General features: G+C 58.8%; 4 protein-coding genes across 11 annotated transcripts; 2 read left to right on the top strand and 2 right to left on the bottom strand.

The window, feature by feature from the left end:
• Positions 1–1414: 1414 nt before the first annotated feature.
• SCN4B (sodium voltage-gated channel beta subunit 4) lies at positions 1415–7070 on the top strand. The gene is made up of 5 exons (XM_085209283.1): positions 1415–1588; positions 4387–4550; positions 5123–5348; positions 5437–5566; positions 5638–7070. The coding sequence occupies exons 1-5, from the start codon at positions 1558–1560 to the stop codon at positions 5729–5731; spliced, it is 645 nt and encodes a 214-aa protein (XP_085065409.1). The 5' UTR covers positions 1415–1557; the 3' UTR covers positions 5732–7070.
• Positions 7071–7215: 145 nt separating this feature from the next.
• Positions 7216–12260, bottom strand: TMPRSS4 (transmembrane serine protease 4). 2 transcript variants are annotated; one of them, XM_019622877.3, is made up of 13 exons: positions 12074–12260; positions 10405–10435; positions 10212–10325; positions 9954–10106; positions 9729–9858; positions 9197–9298; positions 9072–9112; positions 8581–8740; positions 8309–8454; positions 8060–8155; positions 7839–7978; positions 7555–7704; positions 7216–7476 (listed from the first exon to the last, which is right to left on the bottom strand). In XM_019622877.3, the coding sequence occupies exons 1-13, from the start codon at positions 12074–12076 to the stop codon at positions 7465–7467; spliced, it is 1278 nt and encodes a 425-aa protein (XP_019478422.2). In that variant the 5' UTR covers positions 12077–12260; the 3' UTR covers positions 7216–7464. The 2 variants fall into 2 exon arrangements, with proteins under 2 accessions (XP_019478422.2, XP_031412761.2); XM_031556901.2 differs by having other exon boundaries at positions 8309–8475; positions 12074–12259.
• On the top strand, positions 11039–22840 carry SMIM35 (small integral membrane protein 35). 6 transcript variants are annotated; one of them, XR_014879690.1, is made up of 9 exons: positions 11039–11411; positions 12351–12532; positions 13085–13285; positions 14180–14247; positions 14474–14629; positions 15783–15899; positions 16163–16196; positions 16331–16532; positions 22701–22840. XR_014879690.1 is itself a non-coding variant. In XM_085209288.1 (8 exons), exons 5-8 carry the CDS (start codon positions 14614–14616, stop codon positions 16434–16436), a joined length of 270 nt encoding a protein of 89 aa, XP_085065414.1. In that variant the 5' UTR covers positions 11039–11411; positions 12351–12532; positions 13085–13285; positions 14180–14247; positions 14474–14613; the 3' UTR covers positions 16437–18368. The 6 variants fall into 6 exon arrangements, 2 of the variants coding, with proteins under 2 accessions (XP_085065414.1, XP_085065412.1); XR_014879691.1 differs by lacking the exon at positions 22701–22840 and adding an exon at positions 19929–20059; XR_014879688.1 differs by lacking the exon at positions 22701–22840 and adding an exon at positions 16957–18368.
• IL10RA (interleukin 10 receptor subunit alpha) lies at positions 16861–22052 on the bottom strand. Of its 2 annotated transcripts, XM_003212738.5 has the most exons (7): positions 21931–22052; positions 21052–21172; positions 20794–20972; positions 20532–20698; positions 20150–20300; positions 19896–20020; positions 16861–19785 (listed from the first exon to the last, which is right to left on the bottom strand). In XM_003212738.5, the coding sequence occupies exons 1-7, from the start codon at positions 21989–21991 to the stop codon at positions 18913–18915; spliced, it is 1677 nt and encodes a 558-aa protein (XP_003212786.2). In that variant the 5' UTR covers positions 21992–22052; the 3' UTR covers positions 16861–18912. The 2 variants fall into 2 exon arrangements, with proteins under 2 accessions (XP_003212786.2, XP_085065377.1); XM_085209251.1 differs by having other exon boundaries at positions 19896–20300.
• Positions 22841–24077: the final 1237 nt, after the last annotated feature.

Below are 24077 nucleotides of genomic sequence, written 5' to 3'. Positions count from 1 at the left end.
CCGGCAGCTCCAGTTGTGAGCAGCCAGCAGAAAGGACCCCTGAGCCCTGCACACCGTCCCGCTGGGGAGGTGACAGTGTCCGAGCAGGGGGTGCTCGCCTTCCCTGTAACCAGACACGGCAGCCTTGTGCTGGGCTCAGCAAAAAGAGTTTCCTCTCAGCATCAGTATCCCTGCGCCGGACATCTCAGCACCGTGCCAAATTCCCCAGTGCCCTTTCCTGGCCGAGGCACACATGGCTGGCAGGGAGCAGAGCATGTTCCACATCCACGGTGGCAGCAGATGTCTGACAAGAGCAGTCGGCTGAGGATAGTGGCCAGGGCTGCCAAGTGTGACAGCTCCATCACGCCTGGTGACAGGCAGCACCGTGCTCCAAGCCCTGGGACTACAAGGGCACAGCTGGCCCCAGCACACTGCAGGCAGCACCTGCCCTGCCGCTGCAGGGCTGCTCAGTGGGAGCTCAGGGCTGCAGGGGCACAATGTGCTGGAGGAGGCTGGCTTTGAGCCTAAGTGCACCGGATTGTATCACCTGGCTGTATCCATCACCGACCCGTATCTGTCACCTACCTGTATCCATCACAGCCACTGAGACACCTCCTGCAGCATCAGCAATACTCTATGCTGCTCCTGCAGCACCGGCTGCCTGCTCTGCCAGCCCAACCTGCCTGCACTTCTCCTGTCTCTTCTCCAGCTCAGCAGCCCTCACTCCTCACCCCACAGACACTGCTGGCACCCTCGCAGGGTCCCCCAGGATATCCCAATGCCTCGCAAAGCATCCTGCTTTCTCCCTCCCTCCTCCCTGGTGCCCCTGGCTGGCCGGAAAGGAGCGTGGCTGGGACACGTGCCTTGTGCCAGGAAGGAGCCCTGTGCCCCCTCCTCTCCTCCCGCTGTGCCTGGCCTCGCGATTCGTCACCACCTGCAGATTGCTGCTCAGCACAGTGGTCTCACTCCCTAATGAGCCCTGGGTGGGAAGGCAGAGCTGCATCCTCACACTTCACGCTGCTGGAGGCCTCCATTAGCAGGGGCCGCCCCAGCGCATTTTTGGATGCGGTCTGCCGAAGGTTACGTCTAATGGATGGAGGGCGAGCAAGAGGTTGCAGATACATGAACTTATGGGCAGCCAATTATCTCAGAACGCGCTCGGGCAGACAAAGTAAGTTTTCAGAGCGGCGCCAGGCAGACTTTGGGGACACCTGAACCCATCCATGTACGGCTCCGTCCACATCTGTCGCTGCGGGGACGCTCAGTGCCTCCCCGGGGCTGGCAGAGCGCTGCTGGGGTGGGCGCTGGGTGAGAGCCCGGCCCGGTGTGGCTGTTTTCCCGGCTGAAGAAGGGAACCCACCCGCCGCACGGCTGCATCCGTGCGAGCTCCGAGGCCGGGCGGGTGGGCGGAGCGGGGGGCCCGCAGGGTGCGGGGGACACCGATGGACGCGGGGACACGGCGGGGCGGGGCTCGGCGCCTCCTCCTCCTCCTCCCGGCGCGGCTCCGCCCGGTTCGGCTCGGCCTCGGCGGGGGCGGCCGGAGCCGGGCGCTGCGGGCAGTCGGGACGCGCCGCAGCCATGGCCCCGCGCCTGCTGGCCGCGCTGCTGGGTAAGGGCGAGGGCTGCCCGCTGCCTCCGGGAGCCGGGGGGATCCCCGGAGCCCCGCCCGCTTGGGGTACCCCGGGTTGGGTGACCCCCGTCTCGTCTCCCGCCCTTCGCTCGCGGCCGCTTTGCATCCGCACCGCAAGGAACCGGACGCCGCTGCTCGGACGAATGTAGCGAGCGCTAACACGATTACCTCTGCTCTGCAGACGGGAGTCCGAAGCGCTGAGGATAAGTGGTTTGGCCAAGGTGACTTCGCTGCCGAGTCCGAGAGAGGGCTCTGAAGTCCCGGCTCCGGCCCGCACCGATCGCTGCCGGCGCAGAGCTTCCTCCTGCGAGCGCTGCATCCCGCTTTGCCCCGCTCCGCTGCGCTGCTACCTGCCTGCTAACGGGGATAGCCGTAGGAAAGCAATGCACTGCTTCGGCGCAGCCGCCAGCACGCCCGCCGACAGGTCATTCTTTTTACGGTTCGTTCTGTAAAACAACCGTTTGCATGCGCTTCTCCCCAGCGCGACCCCCGTGCTACAGGGCTGCCGTAGGAAGCGTGAGGTTGGGGGGCATCCGAGCCCCCCCGCTCCCCCTCGGCTGCTCGGAGGACGAAGGAGCCCGCGATCGTCCCCGTGCTGCAGCCCCTGGGCTGCTTCCAAGCTTCCCGCATCAGCCCGCACCCACCGGGGCGCTGCGCTGCGTCGCTCATCCCGTTGCTCCCGAAACCAAAGGCTGCTTTTGCGCTGGGAAAAACTCCCTCGGAAGGTGTGTTTTAGAAGGCATAGTTCTTAAGGTTACTTGAAGTGAGCTGGAGACGCAAAAAAGCGTTTAAGTACTGTGTCCCTGCAAGGGTTTGTCTGCCCCACTAAACGTGCCCCGGCTCAGTGCTGCTTGCACAGGGGTGTGGAGATGCTGGAGTGCACGTGGGGGTGGAGGTGGCAGTTTGTCCCACATGCTGTTGGGGGGAGCATCCGTGTGTGCGTGTGTGTCCAAGGATGCTGTATTCCCAGGGCTGGCAGTGGGCTCTGGCTGCACCTGGCTGACCTGCTGCTGAGCGCAGCCCGGAGCTCGAGAGCTCTTCCTTTGTAGCCTCCAGGTGGAGGGGACCCGTGCCACGTTGATTTCTGTGGGCAAGGAACGTTTGTCTGGAGTGGCTTTTTCACAGAGGTTGGAGGTGCCCGGTGCCTTTCTGGATGAACCCTATGAGCTCTTTCTATGAGGGCAGTGATTCCCAGACCAGCTTGCCAATGGAGGGCTGCCAACTGCCCCTCTGGGGAAAGCCTTGCTCTGAGCTACTGCTGCTCTCTTGCACCCCAGGTGCACTCTCCTCTGCTTGGGCAGCGGGGCATTGGGGCTGCTCCCCATCCATCTCTTGCAGTGGTGCTGCTGTGGGGGGTAAGGCAGCCCCAGGCGGGGGCTGATTTTGGCCCCAAGGGGCACAAAGTGGGGCTCTGGTGGCACCAGGTGCAGCTGCATGGGGCACGGTGTCAAGTGGAGCAACAGCTCCCATTGGTGACCTCTCAGTGCGTTTATTTAGTGGCTTTATTTAGTGGCACTTATCCACTTATCGCTTCTGCCTTCCTGAGATCACAAGACGACAGGAACAAGATCAGCTTCCATTTACCCCATGCATGCCATTCAGTTTATGTTTATGATGTTATAACTGTGGCAGGTAGGATTAGAAGTGTCACAAACCAGAAGGAATCGTCTTTCCTGCAAGTAAGTGTCCCCTTGCAGCACCTACCTCCTCAGGCATCCTGCAGAGCCAGGCATCCCCAAGGCTGGAGGCACAGCCCCAGCTCCCCAGGACGCCCCTGCCATACCTAGGGCTGCACAGCTCCCAGTGTTTGAGGGAGCCTCCAGCAGAAGGAGAAACGCTTCTTTGTAAAGTTAAGTAACTTCCCCTGCAGTGCTTTGATGCAGCACTGCAGCAGGGCCCAAAGCCCAGGATGCAGGGCTCTGGGCTTGGCTCGGGCTGCGACGTGCCTGGGGAGCTGTTAGCATGGCATGTGTGGGAGAATAAATCAGCGCGGAGGCGGCTGCAGGGGATGGAGGCTGAGGGCAGCTCCTCTGAGTTGGGTGCCAGCAGCACTGAGAAGCGCCTGTGGGACCAGCAGTGACCCCATGGCACAGCTGTCAGCGCTCAGGGGGAGCTTTGAAGGTGTGGGTGGGTCTTGCTGAGTGCTGGGTTGTGCCATGGCACATGGATGGAGCCTCGGAGCATGGCATCCCCGTGCCGGGGCCATTCCTTGCGAGACCCCAGCACCTCCTGCAGCTGGGATGCTCCAGCTCCCCGAAGTGCTTCTCTCTGCCAGCACAAGGGAGAGCAGTGATGAAGGTCATCCATTGGCAGCAGCAGCTGTAGGCAGGGCACACTGTGCTGCTCTGCCAGGACCCGCTGCTCCGCTGCTGGGGTGAAGGGAAGGGCAGGGCAGGCTGGCAGCCATCCAGGGCAGTGATGCTAATTGGAGTTTGAGCTCTTTCTTTGAGAACAGAGAGCTTTGCTTTGCTTTCAGAGTGCTTTTGCCTTTTTTTTTTTTTTTTCCCCCCCCCCCCCCTTTAAAGCTTAGCTGAAGGCACCGTGGATGACATGCAAATCAGAGCTTCCATTTGCATACTTTATCTGTGGTGATATTATGGATCCCTTTGAACCTGCGCTGTCTCTGGGGGAGCCAGGCAGGGCCTGATGATGTCCTATAGATGAGGGCAGCACTGTGGCCATGCCATGGGATGAGGGCAGCTGGAGGGGCCCTGTGCTGCTCCCTGGCACCGTATTTCTTCCTGCAGCAACTGCTCCTCACACTCTCCTCCCACCAGGTCTGTACATCCTCGCCATTGCCTTCGCCCTGGAGGTGTCGGTGGGGAAAACCAACACTGTGATGGCTCTGAATGGCTCCGACGTCCTGCTGCCCTGCACCTTCACCACCTGCATTGGCTTCCAGGACCTGATCTTCACATGGTACTTCAACTCGACGGAGCTGGTGGGTGCACTCCAGGCTTTGCCTGTGTTTTCCTGGCAGCTCTTTTCAGATGTGCCTCTCACTGCCTGCCTTCCTCCTCCCGTGGGATGCACTCCCTCCGAGCAGGTCCAGCTCAGGGAGAAATGGAATGGTGGGGAGCACCTGTGCATGCCTATGCTTTGGAACAAAGCTGGCCTGGAGTTTCTGCCGCTTAAATCTGATTGTTTCTCATAATTCACAAATTGGCTATGCTTTAGGCAAAATATAGTTAATTTTCTCCTTCTGTGCTTGCTCTGAAATGCAAAAGCTTTGGTATAGATGTGCTTCCTTCCTGCTGTGCACACTGCTCTCCTGCTGGTAAGGAGGAGGATTTGGAGCAGCTCTGTCCTTAGAACCAGGATGGTCCCAGAATAAAGGGACCTTTCCCTGCCCCAGAGTAGTGCAGATCTGTGTGGCCCATCGCAGTGCTGCAGGGTGGTGGCACTGACCCACCGCATCCGTGCTTGGCCGTGCTGCTGCCCTCCTGTGCCTGCATGCAGGAGCTGGGCAGGGCAGGAGTGCTGCGTCCCACCGACCCCACCCTGCCTCTGCAGATCTACCACGGCAAGATCAAGAGCAAAACCTCTGAGCCCATCCTCGTGGGACGCAACCCGCGGGTCGAGTTCGTCGGTTCCACCACCGGGAAGGACAACAACATCTCCATTGTGCTGAAGGACGTGGAGCTCAGCGACGCCGGCAGGTACACCTGCCATGTCCTCAACCCCAAGGAGAAGAAGGCGCAGCACAATGCCACCATCTTCCTCACCGTGGTCCATAAGAGTAAGTGCTGCTGGGGGTGGTGAGCACTGGGCTCACGGTGCCTGGGGGTGTCCTGACTTGAACCCCCTCCACCCCTCCTGCTGGGCAGTGGAGAAGACAGACAACACCGTGACGCTCATCATTGTGGGTGTTGTGGGCGGACTCATCGGCCTCCTCATCCTCTTCATGCTTGTCAAGAGGGTCGTCCTCTTCATCATCAAGAAGACCCAGGACGGGAAGTGAGTGTGGGCACCCAGGGGGGGCTGCTGGGGGGCAGTGGGGCCGGGTGTCAGCTGTGTGCTCCTCGCAGGAAGGAGTGCCTCGTCAGCTCCTCGGGCAACGACAACACAGAGAATGGCCTGGCGGGCTCCAAGGCGGAGCAGAAAGCCCCCCAGAAGGCATGAAGCAGCCCCGCGCCCTGGGGAGGCGAGGTGGGGGCCGGCGGGGAGCCTCTCCCTTTTGTTTCCTTTCCAAACTGCCAACGCTCGAGACATGTTTCTATTACACACGTGCCTGCAACCTGCGCTGCTTCTCGGAAAAGACTTTGGCTGCTGCGGGGACCTGGGGGGCTTCAAGTGGATGGGATGGAGCAAACTGCCTGCCCTGCCCTGCTCTGGGGCCAGAGAGGCCGGGGGTGCCGTGCCGTGCCGTGGGTTTGTGCTGGTTCTGCCCGTACCTACAACCCCTCATCTGAAGGCAGTGATGCTTTCAGGGCTGGCTTTCCAAGGCTTTGCTCGTTACGTGGGTATTTTTATATTAGGCTCCAATGGGAAAGTGGCTGAGTGCATTTCCCTTTCCCCCGAGGAAAGCCGTGGGGGGAGCACAATTGGATCCTACGAGAGGAGCAGGGCCAGGGCTGCCCCGTCCCGCTGCCCGTCCTGCCCCTGGCCGCCGGGGTGACCTTGCGATGTCACCGTGCCTCAGTTTCCCCATCTGTAGAATGGGGAAAGCAGTGCTGCTCTACCTCACAGGATTGCTGTGAGGCTTCTTTGGCTCACTCTTTGTAAAGCGCTTCAGGATCTCTGGGTGAGGGGTGTGCAGGAAGCCAGAGCGTCCCCGCGGAGGGTTTTGGCACTGGGGAGACTTCGCTGTGTTTCATTTTCCCCATCTGCAGCGCAGGGTTCAGCCCTCGGCTGCCTCCCAGGGGCTTTGCACAGTACTCCGAGCTCCCAGGCAGAGGCACGCTGCGAATGCCCCGCGTTACCCTGTCGTGCATGAGAGCTTGGGCTGGAGCTGCCCCGAGACCCCCGGCCCCCCTCACAGAAAGCCTCCAGGGCAGGAAGGGATTTTTTTACAGAACTGTTTTTAGCTGTCCTATAACCCGTCAGCCTTTTTTAGTCGGTATCTGGACACAGTTCCACCTACCCCAGGATATGCAATGCTGTACTATGCATGGATTATTCCTCTGGCTTGATGGAGGAAGTCAACATAACCCGTGTCTGAAATGCAGTTCTATCCATACGCCTATAGATGCAGTGTGGAATGCAGTGCAGGGTGGGGGGAGTCCTGCAGGACCCCTTCTCCTGGGGCCTTCCATGGGCTCTGTGGGATGAAGGCACTGCCTGAGGTATGAGCTGTGACGGACACATATTACACACATATACCAACACCTGTAGGAGATACCTGCAATAAACACCAGGTGTGCACCACGTGCTGCGTGATGACTTCAAACACCTTTTTGCACCCTTAGGGTTTGCCCAGCTTTGCCTTGAGTGAAATAAAGTTTCGGTTTGCCAGGGTTAACTCCCTGTCTTGGACTCCGGGTGCTCATTTGGCCCCTGTTTGCTTTAAGAAGAGCAGGGATGGGAAGGCAGCCCAGCACAGCACAGTGGGCGGTTGCAGGACAGCCTGCGAGCAGGAGGGACAGAGAGAGCCTTCAGAGGCTGCGTGGAAAAAAAACACAAATACTTTATTTTAATGGCGATACGCTGAAGCACAAACATCGTTTATCTCTGTAAAACAGTAATGAGCAAAGAGCAGCATAGACCCTGACGCAGCAGGATCAGCACAGGGCAATAAATTAATCTTTCTCTGGAAGGGAGCTCCAGCTGGGTGCATTCTGAGGCTGTGGCCGCTGCCTGAGCTGCCCTTTGCCTCCTCGTCCGGCCCCTGGCAGGTACCAGTGTTCTGGCAGGTCTCAGAGCTCCGACTGCAAGGGGAGAGAGGAGAGGAATGGTAAAGGGAAGCCGCAGCACAGCAGTGACAGTAAGGTGCAAAGGGCACTGACCCTGAGGACGGTGTAGATCCAGTCGAGGTACATTCGGACACTGGTGTAGACACCGGGTGTGCTGGGGGTGCCACAGCCAAAGCCCCAGCTGACGATGCCCACCACCTGCCAGTGCCTGTTTGAATACAGCAGTGGCCCTCCGCTGTCCCCCTGCCAAAGATCAACGCTGGCTGTGAGCATCACTCTGGGCACGCATCCCCTCCATGGGGCTGTTCTATAGAACAACCTGCCCAGTTCAAAGAGTGGGCACCCCAGGGGGTGGGACACCCGATGCTGCCCCTCACCTGGCAGGTGTCCACCCCGCCCTCGGGCAGCCCTGCACACAGCATCTTCCGCGTCACTTTGCCGTGGTACGCCTCCAGGTTGCAGCTCTGCATGCTGATCAGCCTCACCTCTGCCTGCTGCAGGGTCTCTGACAATTTGCCTGCACACAGCAAAAAGTGGCCGCTCTGAGGTGTCCCCAAGCAGCCCCCACAGTGTGTGGAGCCCACGATGTCCTACTCACCGTTCTGCTGCGTGTAGCCCCAGCCTAGCACCCACAGCGGGGTGCCTGGCTCCAGCTCCTCATCGAAGTAGGGCAGGCAGATGGGCTTGGTGCTGTCTGCAGGGCAAGGCACAGTGAGGTGCTGCTAAGCACCCCAAGCACCGCGTGCAGCCAGCACAGCCCAGGCAGTCGGTGCCTCCATCCCTCTGCACCACGTGCACGGGAGGCTGGGATCCTGGCTGCAAGGTGCTGGGGTGCACCACGTCTCACCTGAGATACGCAGAGGGATCTGCAGCTTCACCAGCGCTATGTCATTGTTATTGGGAGACGTGGGCGTCCCCTCGGCCAGGAAGACCTTCTCCACGGTGAGGGTGGCAGGGCCAGAGAGGACATGGGAGCCGGCCTTCACGCGCCAGCTGGGGATGATGGGGTTGTTCCTGCACACGGACACATTACTGCTGCCACCCCTCCCGTCCGTGGCAGGCACAGTGCTCCCCATGCGCTGCTCGGCACTGTTAGGGGACACTTCAGCCCCGGCTCACCTGAAGCAGTGCGCGGCGGTGAGGATCCAGCGGGGATCGATGATGCTGCCGCCGCAGATGTGCTCCCCGCGGTAACGCAGGCTGACCTGCCATGGCCATGCCTCAATGGCTGCCGGCCGCCCGCCCAGCACACGCGGCGTCCGCACGCTCTCCCCGCAGCCTTCACCGGGGCAGAGCAGCATGTGAGCTCAGGAAGGGACCGCTGGGATGGAGGCTGACACGGCCTCACCCCTCTCCACGCCGCTGTGTCACCCCTCGGCGGCACGCTTGGCACACCCCCTTTTGTTCTCTGTTTGCACATCGTCCCCAGGCTTGCCCAAATCCGTTCACCCCCGTGTTTTGCTCGCCAGCCCACCGTGGGGTTTGTTTAATCAGAGTAATTCATCAGCAGAAGTGAACCCACCCAGAGCCAGAACTGTGCACATGGGGCTGTGCTGGGAGCAGCACGAAGCCCTGGGTGCCGTAAGGCACAGACGTGTCCACATACTTACTGGAACAGAGGAGTGAAACAACCGATCCAGAGAGGCACTTCCTAGAAGAGGGAGGAGAAGGGCTGTGTCCTGCACAGGAGCGGCTCCAGCTCAGCACCAGGAGTGCTCCCACGGGTGGCACTCACCTGCCTGGCTCGGGCAGCTGCAGGCGGCCGCTGCTCAGCACCAGCTCTCGGGGAGGCAGGGGCTGTCCTGCACCCGCATCCACTGCGTAGAATGTTGGGATGCTGGAGGAGATGGGCACGGGTCAGGGCATGGCCGGGGGTTGGATAGGGGCTGGGATTGAGACTAAGGGGTTATCCTGCTGTAAAGATTTAGCAGCAGGTCCCAAATGTTCACCCATAGCTCCAATAGAGAGCTGAGATGGAGAGGCAGCAAGAGCTTAGGAAGGGGATGGGACCCTCCAAGAAACAGGAGAAAGGGTGGAGGGGACAGGGAAAGAGGTTTGGGAGTTGGGCATAGCAGGGACACAGCGCTGGGCTCGCCTGGGGAGCTGCCAGGCTCCGTGGGCACACCGAGTGCTCTGCGTGCTGGGGATGGGCTGAATCCATTAGTGCAGAACTCTGAGTGCTCCGTAAGTAAACAACAGCCCACTCAGAGAGGCTTTTAGGGGAGAGCGATAGATTGAAGCGAGAGAGGTGTGGGGAAAGCAGCTACCTGCTGTAGCCCATTTCCTCACAGGCTGCTTTTGCCAGCGCTGGGCTGAAGTGGTCAGAACAGATGCAGGACCAGGCTCCAGTGTTCCTGTTTAGCACCTGCAGGATCGATCTGTCCTTGGAAAGGCGAGCTGCAGGGAGGGACAGGGTCACCTTTGCCCCGGGTCACCTTGCTGGGCGGGGGGTTGGCTGCATCGTGGGGCTCCACGGAGTGTCTGGCACTCACCAGCAGCCTGCAGCCCCTCGGGGACCTCCTGGGGACAGCTGGCCTCGTCCTCGCCGTGCAGGCAGTCCGCCTCCCCATTGCAAACCTGCCTCAGTGGCACCAGCTTCAGAGGCTGCTTGCAGATGAAGTAGTGGTGGTCCAGGTAAACCTTGACTGGGGAGAAGCAGGAAACTCAGCTCGGGGCAGGATGGTGGTGGCACAGCCACTCCCAGCCGAGCACTGGGCAGGAGCAGGCACAGAACAGAGCAGGAGCCGCACCCAGGAGCCCAACTGCAGCCAGGCAGGCGAGGACGAGCACGATCACCAGGATGGGGATGCCGATCCTCTTCCAGGAGCTCTGTGCTTCTGAGGCTTTGCCTCTCGTGCCGGGTTCTGCAACACAGAGCAGGGAGCCTGGCAGTTCCAACCCATCTGGCTGCCCCCATGGCACCCCTGGCCCCGTGGGCATTACCTTCATCGTTCAATCGCTCGGAGGCTGGGTCCTGTAAAGTGGAAGGGAAAAGCAGGCAGTGAGCTGAAAGGGTCAGCAAAGTGCTGCTGGTGCATGGTGGGATCAGTAGCAGCAAGGCCAGCTCGCCCCATGGTGCTTGCCACACTGAGTTCCAAGCTGACAGTGCCCAGGAGGGCAGCCCAGAGAAATGAGGACCACTGTGCTGGGTGAGCACAGAGCCTGCCCTGTGTTCAGCAGGGTTAGCTGGGAAACTGCCCCAGCAGGCTGCTGGAGAGACACTGAGTGAGAGAACCTGCCTTATCCCAGTGCATCATCACGGGGGCAAGCAGCTGCAGTGCTCCCCAGCACATCACCAATACGGTTCCAGTAATGGGCTATTCATGCCATGCATTTATGATCCTAATTCAACAGAGGCTTAAAACTTCAGGTTTTATGAAACAAACGCTTCCTGGTGCACCAAGAAATGAGTGTGCCTGCCGGGCTGTGCCACTCAGGCATGTCACAGTGAGTGATGGCCTCTGGCTGGCCTGGAGTAGGGCCTGAAACTCTCTGCTCCAACAGGCACGGTTGCTGCGCTCTGCAGGGCTGGGGAAAACCAGCCCAGCCCATGGGAACAAGTGCTCTCAGGTGGGCAGGCAGGGCTGTGCTGCTGCTAGGAGACATGGCAACAGTGCTGGGGCAAGCGATGAGTGCAGCACTGATCTTGCCTGGGTCTTCCAGGACTCTGTTCCTCTAGGAGCTCCCCGTAAGAGAGATGTGTGGCTGCAGGAGGAAGGGTCCCACAGTGCTGCACACAGAGCAGCCCCAGACTCGGCAGGGACCGGCTGGGTGGGCTCAGGCAGACACGTTTCCTGCCCTGCTCGCAGCTGCTGCTTGAGAGCTGGTGCTTTGGAACAGAGCTCCTGCCTTCTGGGTGCTGTGGGAGCAGCACGGTTGCATTTCATCCCAATGCCCTTCAGCCCTGAGAGCATTTCTGCAGCTGCTACTTCCAGACACCGCCACAGCAGGTAAGGGTGGACTTCTTGCACCAAGATAAGGGATATTAAAATGGGAGCTGCCCCAGGGGCTGTCTTTGCAAGGGTACCTGCTTGCTCTCCAAGACTAAAAGCAAGAGCTTCACTGGTTAAATTCAAAGCCAGCGCCGTGCTAGCTCCTGTGTGGAATGTAGGCACATGATTTCCTTGGGAACCCATTGCTACCGTAACTAATTGTGCCCCCATGCCTTACTGTCTGGAAAAACACAAACGCAACTATGGCCGGCCTGCCCTCGTTGCTGCCTGGGCGTAGTGCATCCACTGGGCTGTGCTGGGAGCCTGTGCCACAGCTCCTGGAGGTGGGATGCTCCAGTCCAAAACAGCTTCAGCCTGCGCTAAGGGCTGTGTCCCAAGCCCTGCTGCCTCCTTGGCTGCAGGGAATCCAACCCATGTGCATGCAGCCACTGATCCTGTGCATGGGCTGAGGTCCCCATCCCGGTGCTGCTGGGGGGTTTTGTTGGGCCATGCATTGCTGCTCAGCTAAGGAAAGCTTTTGGTCCAGGATACGGACTGCATGCCAGCCTGCGGGTAGATGGCCGTGGCTTTGCTTGCTAAAAACCTCTGCAGCAAACAGCGCTGAGCTGTCCAGGGGAACAGCGAGAGCTCAGGGGAGGGCTGGGGAGCAGAGCACTCACCATGTTCCTCCAGCTCTTCTGCCAGCAGAAACCCAGCGAAAATCCCAGGCACGGGGAGGCCGTGGGCACCCTCTGCCCCACGCCGCTCCCACGGCCCCGCGCTGCTCCCACCACCCTGTGCCGTGCTGCTCTGCCCCGCGCCGCGCTCACACTGGGGCAGGACCGCCCCAGCACTCCCTAAAACCCACAAGAGGAGTTGTGAAACAGGAATTATGATTTGTATTGTAATATAACACCGGTCTATCAGCAGCACCATCACCTGCAGTAATCTCCCCAGGTTCTGCCGCTGGGTGACTCACCTGCCGAGCCACTGTCACAGAATCACTGATCAGGAGCGAACTGACTGACAGAGCAGGATTTTTTCATGCTCTTCTACAGACGATGAGAGGAAACACAGCCTTCCCGCTCTTTGTCCATCCCTTCCGCATTGTGCTGGGTTGTTTTCAAACACAGATTCTGGTAGGTGGAGGAGGAAAGCAGAAGAGTTTATACATGAGGTTACGGGGCCAGTGCATGTCCCTGTCCCTGGGGTCACTCGCAGCGTGCCTGCAGCTGTGTGACGCAGGGAGGAAGGGCACAGTGCTGGGAGGTGACGTGTGGGGCAGCAGCAGCTCAGTGTCCTGGGCTGGCTGAGCCCCAGCAGATGGATGCAGCAGAGGATGGATGCAGCACGTGGCCCCCAAACTCCCTGAGATGAGTGGATGCTGGAGGATGGGCATGCAAACCACATTGCTTGGTGGAGATGCTGTGCTGTGCTGGATGGATGTGCTGCTGTTTCTCAGGACAGGCCTGGAAGTGGTGTGGGCAAAGGGGTTCCTGCAGGTTCTTGTAAAGGGCAGGATGGTGCTCAGCCTTGGGTTGCAGGAGCTTCTCTGGCATCCTGTAGGCTGGGGTCAGGGAGTGTGCAGCTTGCACAGCTCCTGGCTAGAAAGTTGTGCAGACTCATGCTGGAAGTGGTGGGTGTGCAGGATTTGTGAGCAACTAATTACCTCTCTTCTTTTTGTAACTGAGCTTTCCCAACAGCTGGGGAGAGAGCTGCTGCCAGCTGTGAGCACAGTGCCAGTGGGAGCTTGCAGAGCATCACATCCCTACAGCTCACAGCCAGGGACGTGTGCCCTCCCTGTGCCAGAGCCCTGAGACAAGGACACTGCTCTGGGACGGGCAGCAACACAACCCTGTGGCCTGACCAGGGATCTTGGCATCCACATGCAGGTAAGGGATGCTGCTTCCACACTCCCTGGCATTCACTGGTGATTATAAGATACAGCATGATGGAGTGAGCTCTGCAGCGCATCCTGAGCCCCCTGTCCACTGCCACGAACCAAACTGTGGCTTAAAAGCAAAAGCAGCTCAGGAAGTGGGTGAGGGATGGGGCAGATGCTCTGGACCAAACTCAGCCCCATGTACACAATCACAGCCCTGTGACCCAACAGGGAGAGACCTTACAGTGCTGCCTCCCAGAGCTCCCAGTGCCCAGCAAGTGTTGGTGGGGCAGGGCAGGAGGTGGCACTGAGGGGAGCGGCTCTTCCTCTGTTGAGGTTAAGCAAAGGCTTAAAGGAAGCAGCAGAAGTCTGGAGATGTTATGTCACAGCCCCGCACGCCTGCAGGGCTTTGCTTCCTGGAGTGTGGCTGCTTTGTTACCCCAGCTGCCCTTCCCCAAACCTCTGCCATGCGTGGCCCTGGTGTGACGTGGGTCTGTCTGGGGTCAGGCTGGGGACAGGTCAGCATGAGGCTCTGAGTGGCCACCAGCATGCAGGGCTGCAGCACTCAGTCCCTGCAGCCTCTCCCTCCAGCCCTTCCCCTGACTCTCTGCCCTGGTCATCACCTTGTGGTCCTGGTCCTGGTGAACTCACTCCAGAAAAGGATGCTTAATGCTCAGCTCCTGCCCTGTCCATCTCCCATTGCAGGGTTTCCCCCTGGCTGCCCTCTGTCTGAGCTGTTAACTGATGTCCCTGCTTGCTGCTTCCCACCAGCAGCCACAGCAGCTGCTTTCCTGGTACTTCCTGTGAGTGGGCAGCAGTTCCCACATGGCTCTGCAGCTCAGGCTTTGAGAAGGTGGCCAAACACAGATGTTAAGCGTGCTGCACTGTCCTCCTACCCTTGCAGGCATCCCCAAGCCTTGATTGAGTGGGACCCTGCCAGGAGGAGGCAGTTGGGAGGGCAGAACTGCTCAGGTATGGTGCTTGGGGCTGCACACCTGTGTGCCTGGGGCTGGGCACACATGTCCCTGGGGCGTCCCTATCCTCTTGGGCTCCCAGTGCCATGAGCTCAACCTCTGCTGGGGCTGAATCCTGCCAGCAGCAGGAGGGCAGAGCCGCCTGCATTGCCCAGCCCTGCAAGGAGGGGAGGTCAGGCTGGGGCATGAGGGTGATGTCTGCCAGGGCTCTTTGCTTTCTCCAGTGGGAACCAGTCGAGTCAGCGGGTGAGGAGCAGTGTCACTGGGCAAGTAGGGGACATGTGTGACACACCGGGCTCTGGGAGTGGCTCCCAGCCTGGCCAGCCATGAGCAGCTCCTGCGGGAAGGCAGCAGACACGGGGAGATGGACCCTGAGACAGGTAAGCAGTTGGCACTTTTTCCACATATAGAGTGGAGGTGAAGATGTTTTATAGCACAAACAGGGGGTGGTGACCTTCTTTTCTGCTCTCTTTGGGGATGCGGCTTGGGTCTGGTTTCTGCTTTGCTGCTGTGCAGGGAGCACCTTCCATACGCGGAGGGCAGAGGCTGGGAATGCAGCGGGGCAGCGAGCACACCCTGCAGCAGCAGGCATGGGGACAGGGCAGTTTCGGCAGCCAGCTGCTTCAGGGAAGCGATTGCACCACGCTCAGCTCCCATTGACTCACCAGGCAGCTGCCTGCCCTCATCCTGCGGGGTCCTGAGGCTCCAGCTCACCCCTGGCCCAGTAGAAGGAGCACTATACCCACGCGCCCCAGCACTGCTGGGAGCCCAGGCTGATCCTGTCTGTCCACACTACCATCCCAGAGCTGACGGTGCGATGCTCTGCTGCTCCCCGGCTGTTTGTCGTGCGCCATCAGGCACAGCGAGTGCTGCGGGTGGTGGGATGATCTGGGATGTTACACACTATGTAAACACAGTGACCACAGGGGAAATGCTCTCACCTCACCGGCATCTGCCTAAATTTAGCTGCTGTTAAGTCATCCCTTTCCGCTGGCTCATTCTTGATGCTGCAAGGCGCAGCGCCTGTCTGTGTGCCGGTATCTGCCCTGAGCCCCTGCGCTGTGCCTGCCTGCTCCGAGGGCCCGATGGGGCTGGCAGGCAGCACACAGGTCGGGGAGCACCTTCCCTACTGGGGCCTTTCAGCATCTGCAGGAAAGATAGGGAGAGACTCTATCGGGGGTGCAGTGAGAGGACAAGGGGGAATGGCATTAAACTAAAGAAGAGTCCACTCTGCACAGTTCTGCACGGCTCTACACTGCTCTGCACGTCTTTACACGGCTCTGCATGTTGTCTCTGTGCGGCTCTGCATGGGTCTGCACGGCTCTTGCCCTGACGCCTGCATCCTCTAGAGGGAACTGTGTGCCCGTGCATGGCTGCTGCAAGCCACCTGCACTCCCAAGGCTGGGCGTGGTGGAGCTGAGGGATGGCACAGCACGGGGGCACGCACGCCCAGGTTTCCTCCAGATGATGCTCATAATCCCAAGCCTCCCAGTGGCATTTGTCTGCAGATCCCCTTCTCCCTCTGCTTTGTAGGGCAAGGGCTCATCGGTGTGCTCATCTTGGGCATCGGGCTGGCCTTGCTGATCCTGATCATTTCTGGCTACACCGTTTTCCTTTGCTACCAGCAGGGCTGGTGCTGGTGCTGGTGCAGTGAGTATGGGCAGAGCAGGGGATGAGCAGCTGCAGGGCAGGGAGGGGACAAAGGAAGGGTGTGGGGAGCACGAATGGCATTTGCTGGTCCCCAAAATCTGCATGCAGGGTGGCTGGAGGGTGCATAGGGAGAACGCACAGAGATGTCCCAGTGCTCTGGTCATCCAGGGGGTTGTCCTGTCCTTTCCCTGTGCCACCTCACAGACCTCTACAGTCACTGCAGGGCCCTCTGACACCCTCTCTTTCCCTCCTCCTCCTCCCAGGGCCTGACTTCATCTTCAACCTCTACCATGGCTGGTGAGTGAGTCACACGGGTGCCCTCTGCACTGTGCTGCACACCCTCGCCAGCCCCTAACCCCTGGGCAGGGTGAGGGTCCCTCACAGATGCCCAGGGGTCCAACAGCCCCCTGACACCCCTGCCTTCCCTGCAGCAGGCTGAGGTCGGTGGCAGTAGAGCTGGCACCTCCGTTCAGCATCAGTGCCTCTGTGAGCCAGGCAGGGAATGGCTACGTGCGCTTCCACGAGCAGGGGCTGTGAGCAGCAGGGCATGGTCCTGCTCCTTGTGCGTGGGATCCCAGCCTCATGGAGGTCCTGCAGAGCCTGGAGCAGCGTGCACGGGGCCTTCCAGTGGTGGTGAGTGTGCTGCACCCCAAAGCTGTCTGCACCCCAGAGCCTCCTTCCCCTCCAGTAGCTCTGGCTGTGGCTTTCCCTGGGATAGTCCCGAGGATTTTCCTCTGAAAGTCCTCTCCAAAGCAGTGAGGAAGGAGGGGCTGGAATATACATGCTCCCTGTGACCACATGCCACTAGCAGCTTCTTCCTGCTGCCTCTTCTCCCCCACCAGCAATCACAGAGAGAACAACAAAACTGGCCATGGGGAAATTCCTCTATTCTAGGTTCCTTAAAGAACAACTCCCAGATACGCAGGATTTCTACCAAATTTGGAGCAGTGCTGTTTCTGGCTTTTTTTTTTTTTTTTTTTTTTTTTTTTTTTTTAATTGAGCTTCTCCATTCTCTCTCTGCTGTGTTTCCTTCTCTGCCCCTTTTGGCCTTGGGCAGGACTGGATGAGGGATGTGCTGCTGGGCATGGGCTCAGCCTCCTTCTCTTGAAGTGCCGGAAAAAGGGCACTGCTTCATCCCAAGCACCCACCCTGCAGAGCAAAGCAACCCTATGTTCCCCACTGATCTGACATCCCAGTGCTCGGGACCCTGGTTTGCCCATCAGACCTTGGAGCAGGAACCCAAGGAATCAGCCCAAATATGTGGCAAGGAGCCACAGAAATGGATGGCTAACTGTGCAAGAGGGGAAAACGCTGTAAGGAAATGAGAGAATTTCAGACTTCCCTCAGTCAAGGAACTGCGCCAATATGGAAATTTCTTCAGTCTGTACTGACTGTGCAAGAGAACAGTCCAGAAATCCCCAGTGGGTTTCCTCGAGGCTTTCTGGGTCTCAGCAGCCCAGTGCCGGGCTGTTGGGCACAGCAGGACAGGTCCCCATGAGGCTGAGCTGTATGGGACACCTCTGTGCCCAGCATGGCTCAGCCCCTCTCTGGGCTGCCCTCTGTGCCTCCATCCCCTCAGTGCCTCGCACCCTGGGTACGGGGCTCGGTGGGTGGAGGATTTGTTGGAAATGCTTTGGAAATGTTGGAGCATCATTGGAAATGCATTCAGGCATCGGCGCTGGGGAGGAAAAAGGTATTTACAGGAGCAGCCCCCTCCAGAGCAAGGGGCTGAGACGCGATGCTACGCACTGTGTGGAGGGGGAGGGAGAGGAAAGAGCTTTTTGCAGAAGGAATGGAAGAGAAACATCTCAGCATATTGAGCTGTGACTTCAACGAGGAAAATGTGAGCGCCTGTAGTTTCCCGGAGCCAAAGGGGTTGTCCGTGCTCTCCGCTTTCAAAGCCAAAGCGTGTGGTTTTCTGGCAAAGGCATCTGTTTCACTGAAAGGAGAGCTTGCTGAGGCGGGGAGGGAACGTGGTGTCCCTCTGCCACAGCTGCAGCCTGCTGGAGCCTCCCACGGTGAGTGGGAACCGGCAGCGCCCAGCACAGCCCTGGGGACGGCCACAGAGCTTGACGTCAGGAGCACAGAAACCTCACGCTTCTTTCTGACGACTCCGTTTTTCAGAGGAAGTCGAACCAAAAAAAAAAAAAAAAAAAGATAGAGAGGGGAAAAAAAAAAAAAAAAAAGCAAAAACCCCCAACCTCAAGGAAAAAGAATGTGGAAGAGGAAGGAGGGGGGATTGGGGCACCCGCAGGGGCTGCAGTGGTTCCCCTGCAGTGCGGAGAGTGCATCTGAGCCCCAGGGAAGGCACACTGTTGTTGTCTGCTGTGGGAGAATGCCCGTATTTGAGAACAGAAAGCACAACCAGGCCTTAGAAGAGGAGAAATGATGAGTGGAGCAAAAGAAATAATGCTTCATCCCCTTCTGTATTTACAAATTAAATAGAATAAATAGTATCTGTACATAAAATGGCAGAATATCGACTGTCGTGCTGAGTGCGCGGCGGGCGCTGCTGGGCTCACTGGCATGGGGCTGCAGGCTCTATAGGGCTGAAGGAGTCCCTGGCTCTTTCAGAGGGCAGCTGCAGGGTGGGAGTCCCTGCAGCAGCACAGAGAAAGCTGACGTGGTGCTGTGCTGCACTTTTGGTATCGGTGTTGTGAAAGGTTCGGGTGGCACCGACCATGTGCCTGCAGGAAGGGGAAGTGGAAGATGGAAACATGGAAAAGGGAGCCCAAAGCCAGGGCTGTGCTCTGTGCCATGGAGCTGGTGCATGTCCTCGGTCTTGGTGGTCCAGCACAGCCCATCCCCATGTCCCATTAGTGTCATCAGGGTGCTGGCTGTGCTGGGTTGGTGGGAAGCTGCCCCAGCTGTAGCGATGCCAGTGGCTCTGGGTGAGACTGCCAAGGTTGTGCTCAGGTCGGTGAGCTGACATTCAGGGGTCGGTGGTAGCTTATCCAGTGTCTGCTCCAAAGGAGCCGTGGTGAGAGGTAGTGGTGTCAGGGTCACAGGGGGCTCACAGGTGGCTGTCCTTGCTGTCCCTGCTGAGCATGCTCAGCGGGTTGGCTTGCACTGTGAGCCAGTCGTCAGAGCTGAGGCTGGAGATGAGGGGTAGCGTCCCCATCAGGTCAGTGTCGAAGATGCCCAGGTCGAGGGAGACCTTCAGGATCTCAGGGCTGGCCTTGGAGGCCAGGGGAGCCCCATAAGTCAGCACAGGGGACCCCGGGGCAGCAAGGGCTGGGGTGTGACTGTGCGGACACTCAGGAGAGGATTGCTTCAGGTACCCTTTGGACACCGGCAGCTCTGTGCAGCCCATATCCAGCACAATGTTGGTGCCAGCGGGGCCCCACTGGGCTCCTGCACAGGCCCAGAGTGTCTCCCCATCAGCTTGCCCCTGCCTCAGCTCCACCATGCCCTTGGATTGCTGCAGGTACCCACGGAACTCCACCTCTTGTGGGCTGTCCTGCCCGGTGGTGGGGCAGAAGTCAGGCTCTGCTCCATGCGTAGCTTCCATGAGGCTCCCAGCAGGTCTCTCCAAGCCCACACCACTGTCATCACCAACGGGCAGCTGCTGCTTGTAGCCACGGTTCTCAGAGTGGCACAACTTGGAGGAGGAAGATGAGGATGAGGATGAGGAGGAAGAATGCAGGCAGATGCCACTGTCTGTGCTGGTGCAGCTGCTGTCCCTGCTCCCTGCTGCCTGTTCCTTGGGCCATGCTGGCAGCAGGCTGCTCTTCTCTATTGGTGGCTGGGCTGTGCCTGTGGTGCTGAGGGCACTATGGTGCTGGGGCTCCTTCTGGCACAGGAACAACTGCTGCACTGCATCTGTGCTCCCTGAGGATGAGGTCTCCTGTTCCATCCAGAGCGAGCTCTGCTTTATGAAGGATTTCTGGGTGGGACAGAAAATAGGAGAATGAGCCCTGCTTCATCCCTGCTCGTGGCTTGCCTCTCCCATCCCTTGCAGCAGCCACAAAGGGCACTGTGTGCCCGCTGCCTTACCAGGACAGATGGTGGCCTCATGGGTTTCTTTAGGTACATGCAGACCAGCAGAGCCCCCAGGATGCCCAGAAGGAAGAGTACAATGGCAAAGGAGCTGACAGTGATGGGGATGAGTTCTGCACTTCCTGCAAGAGAGGATGTGCCTAGGTGAGTTTGAAGTGCAGGTCCCACAGCACACATTGCTTGGAAACCCCACAACAAGCACAGCTCCCCCCAGGGTCCACAATGCTCCTCCAGCCCCACTCCATCCTTACTGTCTCTGTGGCCAATGGTGACGCACTGCTCAGCGGTGCGCGTGGCAGGGATGTGCCGGCTGGCCACGTCGGGCTCCACACTGATGCAGTACTCAGTGTTCCAGAAGAGGTTGTGGATGTGGAACTCTGAGGCGGTCTCCCACACTTCATACTGCAATGAGAGAGCACAGCTGGTACCCGAGAGCTGGGCCCCATGGTCTGCTCCCTTCTCCTCCTCCATTCCCTGGAGAAAGCCCCCCAGTGCTTAGCAGAGCTGTTGGCAGCAGCCAGACCCCAAATCCCTCTGGAGGGAGGGAGCTGGAGGACCCGCGACAGTAAGCAGTACAGAGAAATATCTGCAATGTTCTGGCTCTGTTAACTCGGATGGAGGACCGATGCTCACCGTCTGGTTGTCCTGCGCCCTCCGGATGTACACCCGGTACCGCCTCGCGTGCTTCTGGATGTCATCATATTTCACAGTGAGGTTCCCTGCCCGGAGCAGCAGCTGCAGCTTCACATGGATGCTGTTGTCCATCACGGCCAGACTGTGGCCAGACAGGCGCAGGCTGGCTGCAGAGAGGGGAGGTTCAGGAGTATTATGGAGGGTCCTCATGCATCTCCAATGGCTTTGGAGCATTTGAGGATAGGAGTGGGTGCTGACCTACCTTCCTGCGGGGAGAAGGCATTGGTCCTTTTCCAGTCAGATGTCTGGTTCCCAAGCACAGCTCGCACCCGAGCATAGTAGCGCAGGGAGGGATCCAGGGTGTAGTAGGTGAGGTCACAGCTGTGCCCACGGATCTTCATGCAGTTCGGGATGGCGGTCCAGGGGCTGTCGGTGCCATAGCTGCCAGGAAAGCACCCGGGGTGAGCGCAGTGCTGAAGGACTGACTGTCCCTGCTGCACCCCCAGGGCACTGTACTCACATTTTTTGCTCCACATCATAGCAGACATCGCTGGGAGCATCACGGCCTGGCTCCCACTGCAGCAGGTGGTGCAACATCTCCGCCACGAAGCGTACACGCGTGGGCTTTAACTGCAGCTCACCTGCAGGATGGAGCCATCAGCTTGGGCTCCCAAACAGGGCCACCTCACCTGGTCCATAGCCACAGAAACTCTGCTGGCCCCGATGAGCCACAGGCTCAGCCCTGGCACAGGGATTTCCCCAGAACAATCCTAGGCTCCAGCATTTACTCATTCAGTTTCCCTTCCTCTCTCCTACAGAGAGAGCCCAGGCAAGAGAACCTCACTTCTTTCCTCCCTCTTTTGTCTGCTCCCTCAAGTGCTGCTGCTCGCTAGCAAGCACTCTGTTTGGATTCAGCCTTCCTGTTTTGCTCATCTACTTGCTGGGGAAAAAAATAGACTTTTTCACACCTCCTGCCTGAATTTCGGTATTGTAACCTGGCAGCAAAACACCACTCGATAACATCTGTCGCTCTCTCTGTGCTCGCTCCCCTCACCACTGCTGTCAGCCAGCAAACACCGAGCGCCGGAGCTGAGCTGCCCGCAGTGTGCGCCAGCAACCGGGCACCAGTAACACGAGGCCCCACAGCCTGAACGCATTGTGGTAAGCAAGGTCTGAGTGCTCAAAGGGGTCTGAGTGCTCAGAAGGCTTCAGGTTCACAGGTAAGGATGAGAGCAGGTGAGGGGCTGGTGTTCCAAAAGCACTCCGAAGCCATGGGGCCCCACCACAACATCCCCGTGTGCCGCTCCCCCCGTGTGCCTCCCCAGCTGCAATCCCCGGTGCTGTGGGCTCAGCGTGGGGGTGAGGAGGAGCCCCCAGGGCAGGGGCATGGGGCACTTACCATGCGCTGTCTGAGCGAGCAGCAGAGCCACGCACAGGGCCAGGGCAGCGCAGAGGGCCATGTCAGATGCGCATCCTCCGCAGGTGCTGGGCTGGAGAGCCGGGTGTGTGCTGAGCCGGGCGGGCTGTGAGCGCTTGTTTTTCCCCCCGGAGGCTGGCTTAGTGACGTCTCGGAGGAGTTAGCGCAGTGGGAGGAAAGTAGCTGTGCTGTGACTTCCACTTTTCTTCGCTGTCCACCCACTCAGCACCGTTCAGCTCTCTGCGCAAGGCTGGGCATTTCCTGCCAGCAGCCCCAGGCGGGAGTGCTGGGGGCTTTTCCAAATAAGCGGTACATTGCCAAGAAAGTGAAAATAGGAACATGTCACTTGTCTGCCTCCCTGTTCAATTAGATTTTCAAAGCACAGCGCAGCAGCACCTTGACAACACATCACAGGGGCATCGCTGAGCGCAGCAGCAGTCCCACAGTACCCCCAGGGCCAGTGTCCCTCACCAAACAGGCCATGGCCAGTCCCACAGCCGGGACTGCTGCTCCCTCCCTTCCCTACATCTCCTGGCTCCCATTCCCTGTTTCTGGGGGTGGGTGACCATCCCCTGCCTGCTGTGCACCTTGCGCACCCCGATGCATAAGGACAGTCCAGGCACTGCAAGAGACAGGGCTCAGCTCTGGAGCGAGCCATGGGCTGTACCCAGGGCCCAAGGGCTGTACTCTGCCTGGTGGTGACATTGGCCTGAGGGCCAAGGCTGAGATGGCTTTGCTTTCCTTTCTGGCAGGCTAGACGACAGGAGAGCTTGAAGGCTTTTCTGGAGGCTCTGCAAACCCATGTGATGAAGTGTGATTCGTCTTGAGAAGAGGAATTTCCCAATGGGGAGCTGGTGTAAAGGTCATGCATAAAATGTACAAGAGAAACTGAGAGTATTTGGACACCACAAAGCCTTGGTTCACAGAGCACAAATCCTGGGCATCCTGCAGCAACCAGGAGCACCCAGGTCTTGGCAGGGAGGTGGCAGCAGCCCTGCTCCATGGCTGTGCCCAGCTAGGCTTTGTTTTCCTGGGTGGCAGCTGATGCTCCATCACCTGCTGTCAGCCCCTGAGTCACAGCTGGCAGGGACAGAATTTGGAAATGCTGAGATGAGGTGCAGCCCATCACACACAGCCCATATTTCATGTAAAGACATGAAAAACAAAAGTAGTGGGACCAGAAAATGAGGAAGGAGGGAACCTGCTGGAAAAGACAAACTGCAGTCCGTCATGTGGCTTGTGATTTAGGGGAAAACAAAACAGTCTGAGGAGAAAGGACCGCAGCTGGAGGTTCATTCTGAAAGCCTCAGGAGCAGTGCAGCCACCTCAGCACTGCCAGGTATTGTGTTAGGGACAGCACCACGGGGTGCAGACCTGGCACATGTGGGTGCTGCTGAGGATGCTCCTCCTGCTGCTGCTCTTCTATCCCCTCCAAAACACTGCTCGGCTGTGGCTGCTCTGCTACCTTCATCTCAAAGCATTTCGGGGAAACCACAGCTGAGCTCTGCACTCACCCTGGGTGCTGCTGGCCATCAGAGCACTGTGATAAAACCGGAGAGAAAAGAGCAGACTTTCAGCCTTTCAACTCTTGCAGTGTTGGGTGGAGAGGTTTTGAGTTCATAGGTCAAATCAGCACTCAAAAGTACTGCTGAGTTTCCTTTCCATCTTAAAAACAATTGACTAAGCTTTGCATAGTGTTTTTACCAACCTGGAAAGCACCTGAGTCAAAGAAGCACCGCAGCTTTTCTCCAGAAGCTGTTCCTGAGAGGGCATCCGTAGCACTGGGAGCAACAGGTGCCCCAGCTCCACTCCTGCTCTTTCTACAGAGCCACCTACGGAGAGTGAGTTCCAGCAAGGCATCATTCCTGGAGCTGCAGAGCTGCCTCCTGAGAGCTGCAACTCAGAAGTGTCAGAGCTGGGGCACTGGGGGCAACGTTGTTCCCTCTGCTTTACACCCTGCAGGGCATGGCACAGGGCAGCTGCAGAAAGCAGCCAAATGCTCTCAGTTCTGTGTGTGCAAACAGGAGAGGATGGTGCTGCATGCCAGGGGTTGCTCAGAAACCCTAGAAATGAACATCACCCACTGAGAAATTTATGTTGAAAGTGGACTTGTCAGGCAGGGTGCAGGA

The sequence above is a fragment of the Meleagris gallopavo genome, chromosome 26, assembly GCF_905368555.1.
Source record: "Meleagris gallopavo chromosome 26, MGAL_WU_HG_1.1, whole genome shotgun sequence".
NCBI classification, from domain to species: Eukaryota; Metazoa; Chordata; class Aves; order Galliformes; family Phasianidae; genus Meleagris; species Meleagris gallopavo.
Note: the sequence above shows the minus strand (reverse complement) of the source record. Positions and strands in the feature narration are given on the sequence as shown.

Coding starts and splice junctions, on each gene's coding strand:
- SCN4B (XM_085209283.1), top strand. CDS start 1,558: ATGGCCCCGCGCCTGCTGGCCGCGCTGCTGG. Junction 4,551..5,122: donor ACTTCAACTCGACGGAGCTG/GTGGGTGCACTC, acceptor CTGCCTCTGCAG/ATCTACCACGGCAAGATCAA. Junction 5,567..5,637: donor AAGAAGACCCAGGACGGGAA/GTGAGTGTGGGC, acceptor TGCTCCTCGCAG/GAAGGAGTGCCTCGTCAGCT.
- TMPRSS4 (XM_031556901.2), bottom strand. Junction 9,113..9,196: donor CAGCTGCCCGAGCCAGGCAG/GTGAGTGCCACC, acceptor TCCCTCTTCTAG/GAAGTGCCTCTCTGGATCGG. Junction 8,741..9,071: donor TGTTTCACTCCTCTGTTCCA/GTAAGTATGTGG, acceptor GCCCCGGTGAAG/GCTGCGGGGAGAGCGTGCGG.
- SMIM35 (XM_085209286.1), top strand. Junction 15,900..16,162: donor CTGGTGCTGGTGCTGGTGCA/GTGAGTATGGGC, acceptor TCCTCCTCCCAG/GGCCTGACTTCATCTTCAAC. Junction 16,197..16,330: donor TTCAACCTCTACCATGGCTG/GTGAGTGAGTCA, acceptor CCTTCCCTGCAG/CAGGCTGAGGTCGGTGGCAG.
- IL10RA (XM_085209251.1), bottom strand. CDS start 21,991: ATGGCCCTCTGCGCTGCCCTGGCCCTGTGCGTGGCTCTGCTGCTCGCT. Junction 20,973..21,051: donor TATGATGTGGAGCAAAAAAT/GTGAGTACAGTG, acceptor CTTTCCTGGCAG/CTATGGCACCGACAGCCCCT. Junction 20,699..20,793: donor TGCCTTCTCCCCGCAGGAAG/GTAGGTCAGCAC, acceptor CCCTCTCTGCAG/CCAGCCTGCGCCTGTCTGGC.